This window comes from Trypanosoma cruzi, genomic scaffold, assembly GCF_000209065.1.
Source record: "Trypanosoma cruzi strain CL Brener 1047053517087 genomic scaffold, whole genome shotgun sequence".
NCBI classification, from domain to species: Eukaryota; Euglenozoa; class Kinetoplastea; order Trypanosomatida; family Trypanosomatidae; genus Trypanosoma; species Trypanosoma cruzi.
Window position 1 is genome coordinate 234633 of NW_001849447.1, and position 21607 is coordinate 256239.

The following is a 21607-nucleotide window of genomic DNA, read 5'->3' on the forward strand; positions in this document are numbered from 1 at the left end:
AAAACCAGCTACAAGTCCATGACCAAGCATCACCCGGGCACAGCCACGGGTTTCAACTGTGGAAGGTACAATGACGAAACGTTTCCTCTGCTCCGTTGCCTCGCGGATACGATGGCAAAAGTCATAGACTGGGGTGAACACATTGTATGTCCAGTACCGTGGTTCACGTTTTTCTATTTGTATGCGATCTTCGTCCTGTAAACTGGGGTTGTCATATGTGCCGTAGTACAGTGCATGATCCCCTTTGTGCTGAAAGAACAGCCTTGTGATCGGATCGGCGGGCAGGTCACGGCGTCGCTCCACACCCGGCAGGTCGACAAGCCGACGCTGCGGCAAAGCCTCGCCTCCATTGGCTTTGTTGTGCTCTAGCCGTGTGCGTGGTGGAAGACGTTCCTCCTCTAGCATGGCATTGAGCTGCTGGCGGAGCCGCTTCTCGTCATATTTCACATCATTGGCGATGGCAAAAAGGCTTCCCTGACGTTCTCGTTTCCCGTGCAGCAATCGATGACGAACCGGCTGCTTCTGGCCAGTGCCATTCGGAGGCGCTGCACCATAAACTTTCGCTAAAGGAACAATCGTCCGACGAAGCATCCGTCCTTAAAAGGGGATTTTTTTCCCCCTTTTTTTTCCTTTTTTTAATGCTGTCGCACCCCTTCAATTCACTTCTTCCTTTCCTTACGCTCTCCCCGACCACCGCCTCGCCCAACTCCACAGGAAACACACGCACAGAAAGAGGAAGGGAGAGAGAGTGTGTACGTGTGTGTAGGGGAGAAAAATAAATTAGAAAAGGGAAGAAGTTGCGAAATACAGCCAATGTATATAGATGCCCGTAATTAAACATTTACCGGCGCGCATCCAAAAAGCTCACAAACAACACGCACCGCTCATGGCTCTTATCATTCTTTTGCGCTCATACCCATTTCCCTCTCATATTGCGTTATCAACAGTTGAAAGCTTTTTCTTTTAATTTCTTTAAAAAAGAAACACACCAAAATTAAGGACAATCGCATTACTCGAAAAAGACTAAATGACCTGTCGATACATCTCATAGGGACCACTTTCTTTTGTGTCGCGATGTATCTTCACAATGCTTCCACGTGCAAGACCCAAGTATGCCACCATAGGGTCTTCTTTTAGGATGCGAGGTAACTGGGAGAGAGAAATCTGACGCTGCTGAAGAAACAACCGCGCCTCTTCAGGGGAAAGCACCTCATGCTGGGGCACTGTGTCGTGACGTGCAATGTTGTAAGCGAGTTCATCCTCCTCTAATAGTTGAATCGACATAATTTCCTCGCCTGTGCCAGCGCGGAGAAATCCACCCAGTTCGCGTGCACCACGACGAACCATCGGAGGTATTTTTCCGGCGGATACAACCACCATGCAACGGGCCTCTTTCAGCAGAGCCTTCTCGCGAAACTCCTGCAGCTCACTCATGCTAAGTGACGGCGACGCCGAGAAAAAAACAAGCATTAAACTCCCTTTTTTTTCTCCTCGTTTACTCAATGAAACCTCCTCATCATCCGTCGCACCGTCTAACTCAGCACTGCAAACAAGCCGCATGGCACCACGCATCAGGATACGTTTTTTATTTTCCTCCAACAGTTTGTTTTGATTTGTCGGCACACTCACCTTGTCGTCCTCATCCTCCTCTGCCCTCTCAGCCCCGGAGGCCGCGGCCCGCTGAGTCACAAAACGTTGAAGGAACCAATCATAGTCCAGTCCGTGTTCGTAGCTGTACACACAAGGGTCGCGAACAGCCTGCGCGACGGCAGAGGGATGACGCACTGTGTAGCCACGATCCATGCACATCTGAATTGCAGTGTTGTAGGCACGATAGAGCCGCACGATTTTTAGCTCCTCAATCGAACCCATTTTTCCGACTATGTGTGTGACAGGAGTGAGTGGCTGGCCTTTCCTCTTCCTGCTCTGCTCAGAATTCCGCCACGCACCCGAGACGGCAATGCATCACAATGAGGTCCAACAAAAATATTTTAAAAAAGCAAAAGAACAGAGAATTAATAACAAATGGAGACACATAAATAAAATTACAAAAGTAACCAAAGATAAAAAGAAAGAGACGGAGAGTCCAGCCACACAAAAATAGTCAATAGCATATCAATAGTGAGAAAAGAAAGAAGAAGAAGTGACGTGTCTACACCACCTGTCGGTAGGTCACGTAAAATCCCGCCGACATACTCTTTCGCTCAATCCGCACAACACGCCCTCGCTCCAACCCCAAATACGCCGCAACGGGATCGGTCGAGAGAATGCGCGGGAGTGCACTTAACTCCAGCGCATGAGCCTGCAGCATCTCCTTTACCTCTTCATCCTCAAGTTGTGTGTGTTTTGGCACCAGCTCATGGTGTGTGATATTCACCACAAGGTCATCTTCATCAAAGAGCTGAATTTTCAAACCGAGGCTGCTTCGATTGATATCCTCAACATGCCGTTTAACAATTGCATTTATCCTTCCTTGCACCACAATAATAACGCGATCGCAGTTTGCCTCCGACGCCTGTGTGTGATACCGCTTCATCGTTTCCATGGAAAGTCCCTCTGAAAAAAACACCATGGCACGGCTACGTTGCGAAACACCGATGCGTTCGCACGGGACCGTCATGCGGTCGCGGTAAATTACCCCTTCTCGTGGGTCCGTGTACCAATCCTTAAACTCCTCCACAGAACTCGGAATTATCTTATCGGCCACCTGGTATTTTCTGTCACACATCATCTCCCCCACGGTCCGCATGACACGGAACATCTTGTCGTACAACAGGGCCTCTTGCCCAATCGCGTTACTCTCATCGCCCATAACGGCTGCAAATTAATTCCAAAGCTGACGATTTCCGCCGCCCCTCAGTTTCTTCTCTTGCTTTCCTGCAGCTCTCTCTATATATATAAGAAAAAAATAGGGGTTTCGGCAGCAAAGAGCCATTAACGCCGGCCACATCAAAATCCAGGAAAATAAAGGAAAATCACACGCAGAGAGACAAAGAAAGTAAATAAATAAATAAATATGTAGATATATAAAGCATTCCAAGCTTGGATTTGACGTCTTTACCTCATTATGTTTCATTACACATCAAATGCTGCACGGCAGTATCGATACAATTTGGCCCATTCACCACTACCATACAGGGGGAAAGTGGTGCTTTCCAATAGGAACTGTAAGTTTATAGAAACAACCACTATTTCCAATTCCCTCCCGTCAAAAGCCTTCGACACATTATCCCGTTCATTATTTTTTTTTTCTTTTCTTTTTTTTCTTTTTTTTTTGGGGGGGGGGGGTTCTCTTTCATTTGGGTCTTTCAATCGTCATCCCCACCGGCAGACAGAATCAAAAGTACCCACATTCATTCCAAATGGATCAGGCAATGAGATATCTAAATCCAACTCCTTCGGTACCGCAATCACAGCAGATCACAGAGACCGGAAAAATGAGGGTAAATAGTCAAAGAAATATACAAATAAGAAGCAATCCTGAAAATTACAAAAAAACTCTACTTCCACCGTGTGTGATTGTGTGTGTTGCCACATTTTATTTTTTTTTCTAATGGTCACTCCCTTATCCACAGATTCCACTCTTCTATGCCTGAATTAGGAACCGTGTTCAGTGTTATTCAAGGGCAAATACGACTGTTGCACGCTCTTCGGTACAAACGCACTGTGTGCGCGGTTCATAGCAGAAGCCAAAAAGGCGCTCCCCGCTTTGCCAAGCATGGAAATAATCCTGGGCTCCAAAGGTGATGAGTTCGTTGACGGACTTCCTTCACTCTCAAGTGGGCCCCTCCAACCTCGACGAAGACGGATCCTTGTAAGTGCACCACTGCTTTTCTTCCGTATTCCCACACAAATATGTGTTCCGTCTGTAGATGCTAAGATTTTTCGAAAATCTTTCAACGTTCGCACCCTATGGCGTCCTACTTCCCATATTTGATCACCTCGCTGGATCCCAGCTGCCTCTGCCTCTCCATGCACTTCAGTGACAGTCAATAAAGAGGAAACACAAAGCCCTAAGGGAGGTCGCTCAGATATACCTAAATCAGGCACAACATTTGGCCTATGAACAAAAGCGGAGGCAGAATAACCAGAGTGGTCGCTGCTCATACCACTAAAAGCAAGATGCGGGGAACTGCTGCAACTACTGGGTGAACGAGAAGACTCTCGAGAACCAGTGTGAGCGAATTCGTAACCTGACTGTGAACTGTGATCACCTCCAAATGTTCTCATGGGTGCAGACACGGAAATGGCATGAGTGCCGGAACTTACTACTTGCATATTTTGCTGTGCGGGAAAAAAAGACTTTTTTTGAACTGGTATATTTTGGTGGGCGTTTCGCGATGAAACACTCTTTTCTCAGTCCGTGCAATGGCCTCTATCGTTTTCGCGATGAGCTCTGCATTTTGACCACGCAGTGACCTTGTTTTTGATGGCACCACATGTTGTGGTGTCAACGTCCCGCCTAAAGTTTTTTCCCGAAACCGAGAATTCAAAGACTCTGTCTCCTGAATCGGACTCTTCGTTGGGCTTCCCTCCAACGGCACTCTCTGCAACGCCAGGTACTCACAATGGCCTTTACGTATTCGTGCAACGTATTGCCACCTGGCAAAAAATCGAAGAAGAATAAACTGCTCGGTTGAACGCAACATCAGTAATACCGCCTGATCACGTCTAACAGCGGCATCCCTTATTGTGGAAAAAGAAGGCTTCACGCGGAGGTCTGAAACATGACGCATAAAAGGCCTGGAGCGTTGGGGTGGTGCAAGTAAATGCTGTTTGACAACCTGATGTAATGAAGCAAAATCGTGCCATTTTTTATGAACCCCCTTTGGCTCTGATCCCGTGGCTAGCGCGTGTCCGTTCCCATCCGCGCTTTCCTGAGTGAGCTGCTTAAATGGGGTACTTTCTAAACCAAACCCAACGGTCCTCTTTTCTCCATCACTTCCTGAAACGACAACCGCCGTAGGACTCTCCTCGCGCATGCCAATAAGCGTACCCGAGCTCTGATAACTAGCACAGGCAGCGGGCAAAAATACAGGTGAATCCGAGGCTTCTAATGACCCGACAGAGACGTTGACGGGGCAATTCCTTGAAATTGGATCCAAATTTCCGTCCGAATGAAAATGCGTGCTTCGTTGCCGCAACGCCTGGCCATTCGAAACCATCTCCCTTGCGGCATCATTGAGGTTCATGGACGATTTTGAGCAACTTTTTTCATCAGCATTTGCAGTGCCCAAACCTGGTGTTGTTTGGTTTACCAAAATTGGTGTTGTGCCATTCGAATTGTGTTCCTCGTAACCTTCTTTAAAGCCACAAGCATCATCATCCAGTGTAAGGCGCGGAATTACAATATGTGCCGAGGAAGGAAGTGGATCGTTGACACCAAACGCTTCAAGGTGTGGGTTCGCCCTCACAAGTGCATCTGTTGATATATCATGTAGAAGTGCCAAATGAGCAAATGTAATAGGCTCATTGTCGGGGGTGGCTGCGTTCTCCTGCAAAGAATTCATAGACAAACGCACAGGAAACAACTGTCGTCCACAAAAAAACAAACTTTCCTCACTTGCTAGTCGAACTAATTTCTCGTCCGCACATTCATTACGAAAGGAGCTCGTGTTTTTGCCTGCGATACTGTTATCAGGGGGCAATTGCATTCTTAGATCATTTGCATTGACATTCTGCCTCTCATAGCCACTTCCACTCATTTTGTTACTTGGGACTGGGGGAAATGCGTTGACGCCTTCAACGCAACGATGGTAAAGAATACGGACCTGCGGAAAGTCAAAAACAGTAAGAAGTGCGTCAATCTCCGCCGCTTTTAAGTAACGATCATGCATGAGATTAAAGGTGGCGTGAAGACTACCAAGTACAAACTCCACTGCCGTGACATTCTCCTCCGGAAAGTCAAACATGCAGCCACTTCCGCTATAATGTGCGGCGCAGCTCGTCCCTTTCCTTTTCAAGGACGAGATCCCATCTCTCTCCTGAAATGACCTTTTCATGGGAGGTGTAGAACCACTGCACGGTCGGTTCCCAAGCCTTTCGAGGACCCAAGACGAACTCTCGTTCTGAGCTCTCAGGCAAGTGCGGATTCATTAAGAGACTGCCGTTACCAAAAATACTCTTCTCTTTGTAATCCGCATCATTGACCTCACAGTCAGTCCTTACGGGCGACGGGGATGGCGATGACGCAGACAACTCCGTTTTTTCTTCATCCACCGTTGATGCTGACACGTGCTCGTGGCGTGGGAATGCAAAGCTCTGCGGAGGCAACGGTGGCAAGACACACGCTGGATGCGTGTTGGGAAAACGAAAAGGAGAAACTTCCTCCAATGCATCACTCGCCTCAATCTGTGGTTCCTGCTGCCCCGTGTGGTTACGGTAAGTGGGCAACGACACATCAACTGGCTTTTTTCCGCCTTGCTGCTCGTGTCCCGGCATGTGTTGATTTTGTGTTGACTTTTTCATAACGAGTTTGCGGGTATATTTTTCCTGGACAATCAAACCATCCCTCGACAGCGTCTCTTTCTGAATGATCGCAGAGGATGCATCCAGCAAAAGTTTGTCATTTTTTATTTTGTTACTAAGACAGTTATGACAATCATCAAACCCACTTCCACTGCGGCTATCACTACTCCCTGCATCGCTATTTGGGACAGCAGTGTTTGCAAATTCTGGTGGAGACATGGATTCAGGATTGTCACGGCTTGCTACCGACAGAAATGAGTTTGTGTCACTTTGTGAAATTTCTTTTATCCCCTCTTCTTCCTTCTTTTTCTGTAACTCTTCGTAAAGAAGAAGCATGCTGATAAATTCGTGATTTTGTATCCTCGTGTTGACTTCATTCGCCTCAAGTGATAAAGGGAGACGCACTCGAAACTTCACCGCTTGATCTCCACCAGTCATTGTCGTCTGTGTATCATTCGCCAACTGAACATCGGACACCCATCGGTGCGGAATCCCAAACAGCAGTACTACTTCTTCAATGAAAAGTTCCTTCCACCGGGAGGTGAAAGTAGGGTCCTCATTACACAAAAGCTCTCGCCAAAGTTTTCCCTGGAATATTCTTCTGTGTACATTCACACGCGTTGGTACTGCTGTACTGAGATCTTCGTTTCGAATTGGCACACGCACGGTTGTGTTTGGAGGTAAGAGTTTGTTTTTAAATGCAAGTAATTGTGTATTGATGCTGCACAGCTCTTCCAGCGGGATGCAATGGGTTGATGCTATCGTTTCCAAGGAATCGGCGTTTCCGCAATTTATTTCCCTAAACTTCGGAGAAGTTGGTGACGCACCCTTCTTGTCATACGGTCGCAATGAAGAAGACTGTCCCATCGTGTCGGCATTTCCAGACGAAACACTAGCGGAAAAACAAGAATAGAAAGAATTGCTGCTTGATTCCTTCCTCTCATCTTGAAGAAATGGTAAATGCTTCCCTTCACAACAACTGGTGCGTGTTTTACTTCCCTCGCGTTCCTCCCTCTTTTCTGCCGTGGGGCGCAAGCGGGTGGTCGTTAAATATCTTGGAGAATTTCTATTAATTTTTTTCCCCTGTGATCCGTTTTCAAAAGAAATTGACTTTGGTGGATTGTCTTTATTTATTTCACCAGAGAAGAGCATTTCACTTGCTGCATGGGAGGACTCCGTTGATGGTGCCTCTAAAGGCTCAGAAGACCGTTGAGAGTCAAGCACGAAGTACCGTGAACGAGCGGTGCCCTGTCCAGCCCTGGACGACAAGGGCGTTTCATCAACTGTTGCCTCCACCGCCAGAAGCACTTCCAGCAGCTGCTTGATGGCCAAGGAGGCGCGCTCTGTGATGATGCGCCGTCCAGCAGATTCTTCACCCAGCAGACGAGAATGCTTGAGGCCACCGAGGGTGACAGCCACACGCTGCACTCGTTCGTGCAGAAGACGAGACTTTTGGACAAACGATGGAAGATCCGCTATTTTTGGCGAGGAAAGCTGCCTTCCACCGGCCACCTCGCCTTCACTGACCTCACGGGGTTCAGGTACTAACTTTTTTAGCAGTGCAACGGTGCGCTCACATACCAGCTGGCTATTATGCGCAATAGTTTCCGTCATTGAAGAGAGTGTGGGCACGGAAGAGCACTGAGTCTCGTGCAGCGTGGCCCGCGCCGCCATGTGAAGATCCGAGATGGAAAGAATTTGCTCGAGAACACCCACTGCATTCTGGCACGCCTCGTTCCTCGACGGCAAATCCGTTTCCAGATGCGGAAAAGACTCACAACGTCCCTCCCCCATTTTCGCTTTCTTATCTTTCTTACTTCCTCCGCCGGGCAGAGCAATATTCAAATGCGCCTCTAAAAAAACCACAGGAGAGAGAAAGAACAAAACCAGAAGAAAGAGGGTTGTTTTACAGAGGCAGGGAATGCAGCTACAACAACAAAAATGTCAACGTGAGAATGCCTCAGGGAGTGGCCTCGTCCACAAAAATCTTTAAAAGAGGGAAAGGGGATAAATGGACATGGGGCCGGGTGTGAATTCCACCTTCCTCACAAAACCATCTTCCTCAGAACAATTAGTCAGCATGCGTCTCCTCTTCTGTGAAACGCAACTGACTCCACGGCACAACTCCCAACTCCACACGCTTGCGCTCCACCAGCGCCATCACATCCTCCACGGTCACGCTCGCATCTTCTTTGTACAGCTGACGCTCCATCTCAAGCTCACCGCTCTTCTTCTTGTGTTTCAGACTCGACCGATGCAACGCCGCTGTTCGACTATCGCTGCAGTACACGTTGCAGGAGGGGCAGTAGAACGCACCCGCGGAACGACCACAAACCGGCGTGTGAAACATAACGTCCTGCGAAAAAGAAGCGACGACAGTCGTTGTAGTGATGATGATAATGTCGGTAGAAACCGCCGCTGACCAACCCCCTTCCTGAACAAAAAAAACACGCCTCTGCCGATCAAAGATCCTAAAAGCAAAACAAAAGGGAAAAAGGCACATAATAATTTAAATTAACTCCCCATTATGTATAAATAGACATATATGCATAGAGATGAATATAAAAAAATAAAATGGGGTGTCAAAAAATTCGAGATGGCACTGGTATGGTAGTGTAGGACCAGTCCCTACAAAAGGAGTCATAACCATCTTCCCTGTGCAAAACAAAAAAAAAAAAAAAGGGTACTGCAAAAAAGTCCTTGAACTATTTTTTTGCTTGCTTTTTTTTTTTTTTCCCTCTCTCCTTCGTTCCCAAAGCTATCCCCTCGTCGCCTCCAAGGATTCACGTGGGCACGAAAAGGAATAGACTTGAAAAAAACCTGAACAAGAAAGAGTAATCATGAAAAAGTGATCCCCTGACATAAGACCTCACACTTCCACTACCAGCGGAGTAGGGACTAAACAGGAACCATCCAAACCTGGTCACAGTGTTCATCGGCGTTCGAAGCACTTTTTCCCTCTTGATGCCTTGTCGCCAGAGTATACATACGGAATTTGGCTCAACTGACACTTCAAGGCACTCGCAAAAAAATAATCAGAACTTTTTTTGGAGGTTGAGATGCAGATTTTGATGGCGATGAAGCGAATGTCGTGCCCCCTTATCTTTTTCATCGCCCACCAAACGAGAAACAAAACGAGTAGCCCTCTCATGTGCAGAACCGTCACTATTATTTTTATCAAAATTAGAGTGTGAATTTGGCCGTGGCCGTGTGACGGCGGTATAAAAGGGTTGCAGATCCTTGAGAGGAAGCGATCCACGTCCAGAGGTGTGTGTCGCTTGCTGTGGATCAACGAAAGAAGAGACTGCAGTGGGAAGTGTAAGACACTCATTCACCACAGAGGGGGTTGGTGGTAAATCCAAAGACGTGCATCCATTCTGAGCCATCCGTTCCCCCATACGCCCAATTCCTTTCTCAACATCGATGTGAGAGCGGTTCAGAGAGGAAACAGGTAATGGGGTCGTCTGCTCAGCAAAATCGCTCCCATCATGATACAATACCCCGATGTGTTGGGCCGCATTCCCCCAACGTGTTTCACGTGCATCCCACTGCGTCTCGGAGCATTGAGAGGCGTGGGGCTTCGGAGAAAACGTCCTTTCCTTTTCTTTTTCTCTAAGGAACTGTGGTGCGAAATTATGTCCTTCTTCTCTGCTGCAGTTGAAATGGTGATGGTAATGATGCATAACACCGCAATGAGCGTCCATTGTTTTCAAAGGGGATGCCATCGCCAGTGACTCCAAGGCAGTAAGAGACGTCAATTCACCCGTTGGACGTTCCTGTTGGTGGTTTTCATCCTCTTCACCAGATTTCGACTCAGGGCAAGTATTATTCTGCAATGAAGGTAAAGGCATTGCCTTTTCAGAGGGTTCTTTCTGCGTCACGGTCAAATTAGTAGTGGCAATCTTCGGTTCTTGAAGAAAAGAAGCCTCTTTTGATCGCGATAAGGCCTCCGTCCTGCATTTGCCGTCAGTGGTAGCAGAGCGCAGCTGCCATTTGCGGCATGAACTCACGACATTAGACTTTGACAACGGTTCAGCTCGTTCTGTGAAATTCCCGCCTTCAGCCAAGACAATGTTATCCTCCATATTTTGCAGAGACGCTTCTATAGCTTTATCATCCACCACTAGGATATGGGATTGCATCCAATAGTAGCTGTCATACAGAACCTTTGCGACCTGTTGTGTGACATTGAGAGCCTCCATGGCCTCCTTCAACTCTGCTGCGGAGTGTTCACGGAGGTACGCCTGGCACGCAGTTGCCAAGGAGCTTGGAACGGATAAGGGAGGCATCGCAAATATGAGACGCAGACTTACACCAAAAGTGCCAGTGCCGACGTTGTACAAATGACTCAACTGTTGTAAAGTGGCGCACAACGCTGACAGCGCTCTGAAATACGAGTCGGTTGATGTTTCCAACTTTGCTCGACGAGAAAGAATATTCCTCTGAACGCAAATCATGGCGTCCTCCACGGACATCAAGTTCATTTCGATACCCGTTGTCGCTGTAGTTTCAATGGGCGGCGGCAGTGGCGGGGACATTGCGGTGGTGAAAATGGAAGGAAGCGCCTCCACCTGTTGCTCCAGGCCCTGTATTCGTTCTGTCCATTTGGTTAACTCCTCCTTTTCTGCCTTGGATGCATCTAGTCGTTCCTCCGCCGCACGAGACTTACGGGCCATAATCGAGACTGCCTCTTGCACATCCATCATGCTCTCTTGAAGAGTTGAGATACGACTCTCCGTCTGTTTGCACCATTCGGACTGTGGAGCCAATTCTCCTTTCGATTTATTTCGCAACGATTCTAAGTCCGAGTAGAGACTACTGACAGCGGCTGATAACGTTTCTAACCGGAGAAACACCTTTTCGTCGCGAATAGCATCAGTCCCATTGGTTTGTCGGTCATCCAACTCCGTACTCGGTCGTGACGCGGCAAAAGTATCAGGCATACCTTCCACGGCACGTACCACCTCCCCGCAAAGCTTTAGCAGTTCCCTGCGTATCTCGCTGCATGACTCCGCATCCTCTCTTCCAAGTGCAAGAAGTCTTTGGTGTTCTTGTAGCACCTCTTCCTTTGTTTGCCGCTCCGCGGCAGTGCGTCGTTCCCACATTTCCTCGTACTCTGTTACACGCTGCCAAAGACTTTCCTCTTTGGTCGTGCGCTGCCTTTGTTCGTGTGCAAGATACTCCCTTAATTGGTGATAAAGAGCCTCGTCGTGTGCTCCGGCAATGGCATTTACGGCTTCACGTGCAGTTAAGACTAACGCTGATGGCAGGGACTGAGATGATGACAAATGCTTTTCACCCGACATATCGGTCTGCTGTATCTGCGCGGCCAACTGTCGCGAAACCTCGTTCACTACTCGCCCCATGAACTCCGGGGCTTCCAACACCGAGCAGGCCAACGCGGTCATTTCATGCTCACGCCTACTTTTTTGTCGTCGGTTGTTGGGCGAGAAAAAGTCTGAGTCATCGTCCACAACGTCAGTCGCACTCCGCACCGCTCGCCGACTTCGTTCCTGATTACCGCCGCGCCCGCCGTTGCCCCTCTCTGGTGAGAAAAAGTCAGAGGGACTCTGGGCCAGCTGAATGGGAGACAGTCCGACAGGAATTTCGGTACGCGGTGGGGAAGGCACGTCCAAGTCATCAAATCGCTCACGCCTTCTCTGCGTTGCGATGCCACCCTGGCGCTGCGTTGCATTCCGGTGCATGCCGTGGACGTTCCCACTGTTTGAGGATGCAGAAGAAGCCAAAACTACTTCTCTTTGATGCAATACCGTCGCCAAACTACATGACAGGGAAGAAATAAGAAGAGATCGTTGTGTGCTCTCCTCGAGGGCAATTTCCAACCTACTGGTACTCTCCTCCTGGGTAATGCGGTAGACCTCCCAACGCGCCCCGAGTGTAGCCATGTGACGCGCAAGCCTTCGCCCATCGGTTTTGGGAGTTCTCCCCACCTTCAACCTCTTCGAGTCGTCGATGCTAGGAGAACTCTGCACAAAGTCCGCTCCGCCTTGGGCACAAGCCTCGGTCGTCACCACACCATTCTCTCGAAAAGGTAAACGGCCATCATCACTCTCATCTGAGACTGACGTGTCCAAGATACTGTCATCGTCTTCTTGCTGCTCGCCCTCAACACCTTCATTGCTGTATTCAAAACGATGCGTTGGGGTTGTCAAAAGTGTCTCACCCCTTGATCCTGCTGTTCCTGTCCTCGCCTCAGTAGGACCCTGTTTCAACGGCGTTTTCATCCCAGACTCTGTCAACGGTTGATCCCCACGAGAATTTTCTCGGCGACGGCGCAACCCCGTAATCCACGCCTTTTCACGCTGGTGACTATAATTCATACCAATCCTGTCTCGCAATTCGCATAGCAACTCCCACATGTATTGTACCACCCATGGGTTAACATACTGGACACGTGACTCCAGCTCATGCATGCGTGTCTCCAGCCGCTTGAGACCCCGATGCAAGACGTCCACCTCCTTCACCGTAGCCTTTGCCGTCTCCTTTTTGTGCTGCACAACAAGTGCGCGGCTGCGTGAGGTAGCTGTGGTGCCGACCTCGGCTGCACACGACTTCCCTGCTGCCAACGAAGAGGGTGTGGCGATCACCAAGTCGCCCAATTTGGTTGGGGTGTTCATGTATCTGGCGGAATAACAAAACAACAAAAATAAAATGCGTGTCACACTGATTCAGCGCGTGGGTGCGAGTGTGAGTGTGCGTGTGAAAGAAAGCAACCAGGACGACACACACAGGCCCTCACAGCTTTCCCGACGCCTCCAAAAAAAGGAAAAAAAGAAAAAGAAGAAGCAATAATTTACAAAAAAAAAAAAACACTATAATAATAATAATAATAACAGCAAAGACAGGCCCGACATAAACATCTATCCGCGTGGCAAACGACCGCATACTTGCCTGCAGGCGTCATGGGGCATTCCTTAACCCAGAAAAAAAAACAAAAACGATTAAAAGAACAATTTCGTACTAATAAAAAAGCGTTTTTGCCCATCCCTTCCCATCCCCGCATCCCCTTCTCCGGTCGTTCCCCTCAGTGCACAGTCAGTGCCCACAACGACAGAAATAAGGAGAGATAACCCTTCCCCTCCGATTCCCCACCAAACAAAAAAAAGAATAAAAACCCGGAAAAAAAAAATAAGAAATAAATAGGTAAGTTGCGCTAGCTTAGTAGCGTTTTAAAAAATGCCTGCCCTCGTAAAGACAAACTCTTTTCATTGTTTTTTGCTTTTTTTTTATTTTTCACTGTCTACATTGACTCACGGTAGATCTTCATCACATCTTCCTTGCTACCCTGTCGCGGGTTAGTGGCGGCGCAAACATCCTTCAAGGCTGATTCTGCCAGCGCGGGAATGTCTTTCTCTTTCATACCAAGTTGTTCAAATCCTGATGGGATTTGAACTTCCTTCGATAAAGCACGAATCGCATCAATTGCAGCAGCAGCGGCATTCTTATCATCCATGCCTGTCGTACTGACACCCAATTGCACGGCAACATCACCCAAACGGCGCGCACATACGAAAGAGTTGTAACTTTCCACGTGTGGCAGCAGGATAGCGTTACAGACGCCATGGGGGAGGTCGTAGAAGCCACCAAGCTGATGAGCCATTGCGTGCACGTAACCGAGACCTGCACTGTTAAATGCCATTCCAGCAAGATGCTGCGCGTAGCACATACCCTCTCGCGCCACAAGATTCTTCCCATCCTTCACCGCATTAGAAAGATGCTGTTTGATAAGTCTCATGGCATATAGCGCGCACGCATCTGTGGTTTCGCTTGCGCCCACTGAAACATACGCTTCAACTGCATGTGTGAGAGCATCCATACCTGTGGCAGCAGTAAGAGAAGGCGGCTGTCCCATCATCAGTTGGGCGTCGTCTATGGCAACGAGTGGAGTCACAGTATCTGTCGTAATCACCATCTTGACGTGTCGCTTCTCGTCCGTAATAACCGCAAAGCGCGTTATTTCGCTTGCTGTGCCCGATGTTGTGTTTATGCAAACCAGCGGGTACTGGTCCTTCTCAGCCTTGTCCAGACCCTCGTAGTCATAGATGGTTCCCCCATTAGCCTTGACAAGTGCAATGCCCTTTGCACAGTCCTGCGGCGATCCACCTCCAATAGCGATGATAGAATCGCACGCATTCTTGTTCAGCAACTCCAGACCAGTCTCCACGTTGTGGGCAGTTGGGTTCGGATGCACATCCTTGAATACGACAGGGTCCATTTGACACTTTTTCTTAAGCACATCCATGACGGTTTCAAGAATGCCTGCCTTTTCGATGCCGGTGTCGCACACCAATAAGGGCTTCTTAAAGCCCAACTTCGTCATCTTGCTCGTGGCACTGTCGAGCGCCCCAACGCCAAGGTAGCTGACCTTCGGCATGAAAAAGGTGGAGGCCGCAGCACTTGGGCGTGAGAAGCGAAACATGATTGCCGGATTCCTTTGGATAAAAATCCTAAAGCAAAAGAATATATTTTTTTACTTACTGTAACTTTATTTTTTTTGCTTTGTTTTCGGATGTCTGCTGTGGTTCAATGAGTTTTGGTTGACCAAATTTTTCTTCTATTCAGGCACAAAAAGTAAAAAAAAAAATAACAACAACGAAAAAAAAAGAAGGGGGGGGGGTAATTGAAAACCAACTGGCAGTAGTCTTCAAGGGTGAGAGAGAAAAATGGTGCGAGCAGTTGAGATCGTCTATGAGGACAAACACCCGCACGCAAACCTGTCCATCCATGCAAGAAAGAATTGCCTTCGGCTCTTGAAATGAGGGGTGCTTCACTTCAAATATGAATTCCTCTAGAATACGTTGTGAAACGTCAACTTATTTTCATCGCCTCTCCCTCCCACCCTTGCAAGGGCCTTCAATCTCCCTTATCCCACTTCTATTTCCCTCTGTCCTCATCCATCTCCTCCCTCCTACCCTCACAGGCTGCTGGAACGGACCACCACCGTAGTCGTCGTTGTCGTTCTGCATGCTGTCTTTGCTTCGTGTTTTTATTTCCACCGTGGCATGCAGGAAAGAAAAAAGTAAATAGTCAATGCGGCAAAAAAGCAGCAAAAAAAAAAAGAAGGCTGCATGAATATAAAGAAAGAAATAAAAGCCCCCCTCCACACACACACACACAAGGGGTTTTTGTTTCTTTTTCTTTCTGTTGGTGCCAACAAGATTCATTGCCTGATTGCCGCCGTTGCTCTCAATAAGTGGCTCCCTCTGCTCCAGTTGCAGTGGTCAGTGAAAATAAAGCCCACAAAAAGTCCAAAACAAAAAAGCGACAATTTGTATCACACGCGTTGAGCTTTGAATTCTCATGTCCGCCACCTGCCAGCCATCGTGCAGCCCCTTTGGTTGTGTCTTCTCACACCATTTTCATTACTTCCGTGTTTGTTTGTTGCTGCGGGGGCGTCCTGCACCGCTCACACCGATTATGGAATACGTGGAACAAGAATTTTTTTTTCTTTTTTAATTCTATCATTTTTTTTTTTTTTTTTAATTCATCGTAATTTCCTTCTTTTTTACCCCGTGCTCTTGCGATCCCCCAAAAAATCTGTGAAGAAGGAGAGAGCGATTCGACGGTGTGTTGCTTCAAGACAGCAAACGAGACGCCGTCAGAATTTTCCTTTTATCTTCTCCCTCTGTCTGCCTGTCTGTCTGCCCTTCTGTGTTCTTCCCTTTTTCTTTTTCCTCTGGCCTTCTCTGTGTCCCCTCGCTTGTTTCCTCCCGCCTGGATGAATATAAATATTTAGGAGTGGGTGGGTGTTCTTCTCGCCCCATTATCGCATGTGTTCGCCAAAATTTCTTTTCTCCACGTATTTCACTTTCTGGTTGGTTCTCAGTTACTTTTCATTTTTTTTTTCTTGCCTTTTTTCTTTAGTATTTGTTTGATCCTCTCTTTCTCTTTCTCTCTGTGGAGGCAAGGCTTCCTCGTGTCATCGTCGCCGTCGTCAGCGGCCCAGGAGAAACCTGCTATCGGCCGCAACAGACATGAATAATGACCACCAGCCGGTGCCGCCGCATCCTCTTCATCCTCTACTACTACTATACCACACATTACTTCTTCTTTCCCTTTCCTGTCACCGCCTTCGTGTGCTTGATGCCCTCAATGCTCACCTTCGGATCGAGTGCGAGGCATTCTGTCACGGACCCCCAGCCGACTGTGATCTTCCCCTCACGGATGGTGAACTTGAGTCCCTTTTCCATTGGCATTGGATAGGCAAGGGTGAGCAGGACTTCGCGGTTATCACCAGGCATGCAGACAAGCGTCTTTTCAAACTCTTTTAGTTCTGCCTCCTTCTTCTTCTGTTCCGCCGCGTCACGGCCATACTTTTTGTTCAGCTCCCCTGCAAGCTTCTCGCTTTCCGGGAAGTTAATATCCGCCGTGACATCAGCACAGTGGAAGAAAAGCTGCGGACGATAGTGAGGACTAAAGGCCGTGTGACGACCGCCTTCTTCCTTTGTCAACACGTACACCTGCGCGCGGACCTTGTTGAACAGTGTCGTTGCACCTGGTGCGGAGAGTACCATGCCGCGTTCCACATTTTCCTTCGACAAGTTCACTGTTTCACCGCTGCCAACGATCTTCGCGCCAACAGAGTCACCAGGCATGCAATCCTCCAGAATTTTATGGTACATTTCGATGCTAGCAACCTTCACCGTCAGCTTCTTTGCGCTAAACCCGGAGAGTTCTGCATCTGCGCCGACCTTCAACTGCCCCTGGTCCACACGCCCGCTCACAACAACGGCCTTCTTATCCTTTCCAACCTCAAAAACGTGCTCAATGGCCATAAGGAACGGTTTTTCAACGGCACGCGGTGGGTCGGGAATCCATTCATCACATTTTTTCACAAGCTCCAAAATCTTTCCTTCATTTTCAGCATCACCCTCCAATGCCTTCACCGCAGACCCCCGCACAAATGGCGTCTCCTCCGCAGGGAACTTGTACTTCTCCAAAAGTTCACGCACCTCCATTTCAACAAGCTCAATCATTTCCTCCTGCCCTTGCATCATGTCACACTTATTGATAAAGCATACAAGAGCAGGAAGGCCAATCTGCGAACAAATAAGCAGGTGTTCACGCGTCTGCGGCATGCATCCGTCGTTAGCTGCCACCACAAGAATGCCGCCATCCATCTGTGCAGCACCTGTAATCATGTTCTTCACAAAGTCCATGTGACCTGGGCAATCAATGTGCCCATAATGACGCTTTTCTGATTCGTACTCCACGTGAGTGGCATTGATTGTAATCTTGCGATTTTTTTCTTCCGGAGATTTATCAATGGCGAAGTAGTCAAGTGCCTTCGTATTCCCATGCTTCGACAGAACTGTCGTGATGGCAGACGTAAGTGTTGTCTTGCCATGATCAACGTGTCCAATAGTACCGATGATCAGGTGTGGCTTGTTACGATGAAACACCTCCTTCTTCGGGGCTAAAAGGGCACCTCGAATGGCAGCACGAAACATTGAGAATAAAGGCCCGCGTAAATCCTCTTTCTACAACGCTCTGTTAACAATAATTCTTTGGTGGGAGATTCACCTCTCAGAATCGTCCCTTCGTGGGGTATGTGTGTCTGTGTGTGTACGTGAAAAGAAGTTCACGTATACAAAAAGCAGTTCTTTGGAATCAAAAATAAAAAAATTGGGCCAAATAAATAATTTCAAGTCCAATATAAAAATAAAGAAGAAATAGAAAAGAAAATACGACTAAACAGAAAAAAAAAAAGAAAAACAACCAAAATGACATTTCAAAGATTCTACCACACTCTCCATAAATAAAACGGTGGCCGCTCACATCTTTTTTTTTCTTGTTGTTGTCTTTTGTATTCCCTCTGAGAAAAAGTCAAATCGACCTTTTTGCTTTTCTGCTGCTTCTATTGACTTGCTCTCTTGTGGCCATTTACATCAGAGAAACTGGGTACTCTCCCCTGCATATATACACACATATATGTATGTATGCATCTGGGCAGACCTGTCACTGCCAATTTTCTCTTTTCCCCTTCCATCTCTTCTTCCTTCCGTCTCCCCTTCTATATGACACTCCAGTAGACAGTAACTACCGCGTAAATGTGTGCGGAGAGGTCATGTGCATGATTAACCCAGCCGTCAGCTTGGTTATAGTAGCAACTGGAACACACATGAATTCCAGCCCCACATTTCCGCATAATCATGCAGTGTACCACATACTTGTACGGACGGCGCATTCCCAGCAGCTTCTCCATGATGCCATCGCAAATGAGCTGGATCCATCCTTGAGCTTTAATATGGTCGTAGCGCTGAGCATCATCCTCACCGCCCTCATCATCAAAGTAGGGACTAAGAACCTGCAATATGATGTTCTTCACATCATTCGGCGGGATGCCGCTGATTTCCATAGCGTTATCGTGATCCGACGCCTTCTCCGCCTCCTCTGGATCAGCGCTGTCCGGGTCGTCATGCAGCCCCACACCAGGGTGCGTCACAGGCGTCAAGGTGACACTCACTTTTTTTGGTTCAGCAGGCTGTTCTTCTTCAGCACTGATTTCAGGACGTGTCTCCGCCTTCTCCTTGCTCTGCGTGGGAATTGGGGGATCCACTGCGACATCTTGCGCTGACGTCGTATCCGACGGCGTTTCTACAGACATGAAGGATCTCCCTTGAGAAGTGCACAAAGGAAGCGCAACGGGAGGACATTTCACATTCATCAGAAAAGGGAAAGTGGGCAGCCAAGCAAAAATAAATAAATAAATAAATATCACACACACAGAGATAATAACGCAAAAGGAAGAAACACACAGAAAAAGGAAAAAAAAAAAAAAAAAAAAAACAGAAAAAAAATCAAAACGCCGTTGGTTTCACACAAGACTACGCAGTCGTGTCATCTCCCTCGCCTCCAGCCCCAACACAGAAGCACAGTAGTCCGCGCGACGCAAAACCGATTGCAGGAATTCCCGAAGCCTCGCAGAACTACCACGCAATGAGACTATACCAACGTCGTCTCCCCCAGCGATGCTAATAATCCGCCAACGATGCAGATCAGCGATGGCAACACGAAAGGCTGCGCGGTCAAGAGCAGCGGCTGCTTGGGTCCCCATCGAAGAGGAGACGTCCTCCAGCAGGTCAACAACAGTTCGCGCCACTCCCGCCTCGTGCCGCAAGTACACGTACACCAAGATAAGAAACGTTTCTCGGGAACAATACCCCAGGTCCACAAGTCGGCAATCCGATAGCAGGTCGTCAAATAAAGGCTGAGGGCCACGGAAAGACAAGGATGACGCCGATGCCGCCGTCACCGCCGTCGCCCCAGTTCCATTCCGAAAAGGTTTCTTGGAAGAAGTCGATAGCCATAACGCCCGCACCGCTTCTGGAGCAGTAGTAAAGTTTCCCCGCAAACTCTTGCTTCCCCCACTCTTCTTCAAGCGACCCGTCAACCACAGGATGATGTTTCTACGACTTTTCTCATGAAGGAAGGCAAGACTGCCAGAACAAACATCGCCAAAGGCGGAGGTGACAGACGCCATAACCCGTCCTGCTGTAGCGCCCAAACTCCTTAGTTGCCCAGAGGCTTGTGTAATCCGCCCCGCAAAACAACTGTCGTTCACTGATTCGTCTTGAAGCTTGAAGGCGCTGTCTAGTTCCGCCATGGCCGCCGTCAGCATCTCCAGCATTGTTTCCACCAAAAGTTGCGCTTCAGCATTTGATGACGCGGTGAATGGACCCAACGTCTCACTACCCTGTTGTTTCCATCCTTCCTGTGCGGCGCTAACGACATCAAAGCGCCACCCCGTGTGAGGAAAAAGCAAAGTTTCCACCCTACTCCTCAAGGAAGTCTCAGAAGAAAGTGTTTTTTTCTTTTTACTTTCCCTTTTCTTTGCCGCCGCACAACTTTCAAGTAAGCTTTGCAGGGATTCCTTCACCTCCACGAGGCACGCCCTAGTCACGCGGTCAGCAGTCCACGGAAGCAATGGGATGCAACGCGTTTCACACGTGAGTCGGCTCGAGAGGCGCTTCTCCAGTTGACGAATATCGGGTGTGGACGAAGTCATGACAAGTGACATTCCACCTCCTCGGCCATCACTTTCATGCATAAGTCCAGACAGCACATACAAAAGTTGGTCACACCAAATACCAAATCGTTCTACCCGACGGATGCAAACAACAAGATTCGTGCCATAGCTTTTCATCAAAAGAAGAGATCGCTGCAACGCTGGCAATGCACTAGAAACACCTCCTGTGGCACATGCCATGGTTGACGTAACCAAAAGCAGACTTTCATCGCCGTCAATGCTTTCATCTTCACTACCGGAGTCAATGGGCGATGGCGGGCGAAAACGCTTTCTCGTGGCCTTTTTATCATTCTCTTTCCCGGATTTATTTTGCCGGTTCGCCGTGGTTCTCCTTCGTGTCGTCTTGTTGGCATCGTCATTGTCGCTCTTCCGTTCCCCAGACGCGGCAACGTCCCGCTGCAACAATTTGGGAAATCCAAAGAGTAACCCAAAATCAAATGTCCCAGTACGCAACGACCAATCAGCCGCTCGTAATCGCGACGATTGTGGGCTCTTTAAAAACGTAAGAATTTGATTCGCAATGGAGGAAAGGCCATCCTCGTCGCCGTTCAGAGTATCACCGTCAAGATAAAGAACAAGTGTCCCATCACGCTGTCTACATTCCTTTGCCACGAGTCGAAGAATGCGATGCTCACCACAACCACGTGGTCCCCAGAGAGCATGACAGGAACGATGTCCAAGTGTACATGAAGCCGTAATGGCGCTAAGAACAGAACGGTAGGCCTCTTCATGCATACTGAACTCATCACGCTTTCCAATATCCTCCGCACGCTCGCCTCCCATCTCTAAGCGTGTTGGGGAGCGTCCTCGCCTCGCCAGGGTAAGAAACGATTTACCTGTGTGTGCTGTGAGTTGAGCCAATACGCGGCAGCAGTGTAAGGAAAGCCGATACTGGATATCCGCAAGAAAACACTTAATGTCATCTTCCTCAGAGGGCTGCAAGCCCAAAGATGTCTTCATTACGAAAACCACAGAAACGTCTTTCCCCTACACAATCAATGTACTACGGTAGCACAGTAGACAAGAAAAAGGATAAAAGCAAACGACAGCAATAAAAATAAAAAGATAACCGCCCGGGCTGCTGGCCCA

General features: G+C 48.3%; 9 protein-coding genes and 1 pseudogene across 9 annotated transcripts, besides 9 other annotated features; all 10 read right to left on the reverse strand.

Moving 5' to 3' along the window:
* Nucleotides 1-591, reverse strand: Tc00.1047053511277.4 (30S ribosomal protein S8, putative; the record flags this gene model as incomplete). Its single annotated transcript, XM_816774.1, has 1 exon — nucleotides 1-591. A coding segment is annotated over one exon (591 nt), but the record flags the coding sequence as incomplete, so codon positions are not given.
* Nucleotides 1-21607: part of a sequence feature (heterozygous, non-Esmeraldo-like haplotype) that runs on past the window's edge.
* Tc00.1047053511277.10 (DNA-directed RNA polymerase II, putative) lies at nucleotides 1024-1872 on the reverse strand (the record flags this gene model as incomplete). Its single annotated transcript, XM_816780.1, has 1 exon — nucleotides 1024-1872. The coding sequence occupies one exon, from the start codon at nucleotides 1870-1872 to the stop codon at nucleotides 1024-1026; it is 849 nt and encodes a 282-aa protein (XP_821873.1).
* Nucleotides 2153-2812, reverse strand: Tc00.1047053511277.20 (DNA-directed RNA polymerases II, putative; the record flags this gene model as incomplete). Its single annotated transcript, XM_816781.1, has 1 exon — nucleotides 2153-2812. The coding sequence occupies one exon, from the start codon at nucleotides 2810-2812 to the stop codon at nucleotides 2153-2155; it is 660 nt and encodes a 219-aa protein (XP_821874.1).
* Nucleotides 2997-3031: a microsatellite.
* Nucleotides 3242-3276: a microsatellite.
* Tc00.1047053511277.30 lies at nucleotides 3598-8262 on the reverse strand (annotated as a pseudogene).
* On the reverse strand, nucleotides 8540-8818 carry Tc00.1047053511277.39 (hypothetical protein, conserved; the record flags this gene model as incomplete). The annotated part of the gene is made up of 1 exon (XM_816775.1): nucleotides 8540-8818. The coding sequence occupies one exon, from the start codon at nucleotides 8816-8818 to the stop codon at nucleotides 8540-8542; it is 279 nt and encodes a 92-aa protein (XP_821868.1).
* On the reverse strand, nucleotides 9504-13106 carry Tc00.1047053511277.50 (hypothetical protein, conserved; the record flags this gene model as incomplete). The annotated part of the gene is made up of 1 exon (XM_816782.1): nucleotides 9504-13106. One exon carries the CDS (start codon nucleotides 13104-13106, stop codon nucleotides 9504-9506), a length of 3603 nt encoding a protein of 1200 aa, XP_821875.1.
* Nucleotides 13247-13299: a sequence feature (A-rich).
* Tc00.1047053511277.60 (alcohol dehydrogenase, putative) lies at nucleotides 13730-14908 on the reverse strand (the record flags this gene model as incomplete). Its single annotated transcript, XM_816783.1, has 1 exon — nucleotides 13730-14908. One exon carries the CDS (start codon nucleotides 14906-14908, stop codon nucleotides 13730-13732), a length of 1179 nt encoding a protein of 392 aa, XP_821876.1.
* Nucleotides 15928-15970: a sequence feature (T-rich).
* Tc00.1047053511277.70 (elongation factor TU, putative) lies at nucleotides 16530-17939 on the reverse strand (the record flags this gene model as incomplete). Its single annotated transcript, XM_816784.1, has 1 exon — nucleotides 16530-17939. One exon carries the CDS (start codon nucleotides 17937-17939, stop codon nucleotides 16530-16532), a length of 1410 nt encoding a protein of 469 aa, XP_821877.1.
* Nucleotides 18142-18207: a sequence feature (A-rich).
* Nucleotides 18503-19096, reverse strand: Tc00.1047053511277.84 (dynein light chain, putative; the record flags this gene model as incomplete). Its single annotated transcript, XM_816773.1, has 1 exon — nucleotides 18503-19096. The coding sequence occupies one exon, from the start codon at nucleotides 19094-19096 to the stop codon at nucleotides 18503-18505; it is 594 nt and encodes a 197-aa protein (XP_821866.1).
* Nucleotides 19186-19206: a microsatellite.
* Nucleotides 19250-19289: a microsatellite.
* Nucleotides 19307-21478, reverse strand: Tc00.1047053511277.92 (hypothetical protein, conserved; the record flags this gene model as incomplete). The annotated part of the gene is made up of 1 exon (XM_816779.1): nucleotides 19307-21478. One exon carries the CDS (start codon nucleotides 21476-21478, stop codon nucleotides 19307-19309), a length of 2172 nt encoding a protein of 723 aa, XP_821872.1.
* Nucleotides 21584-21607: part of a mobile genetic element that runs on past the window's edge.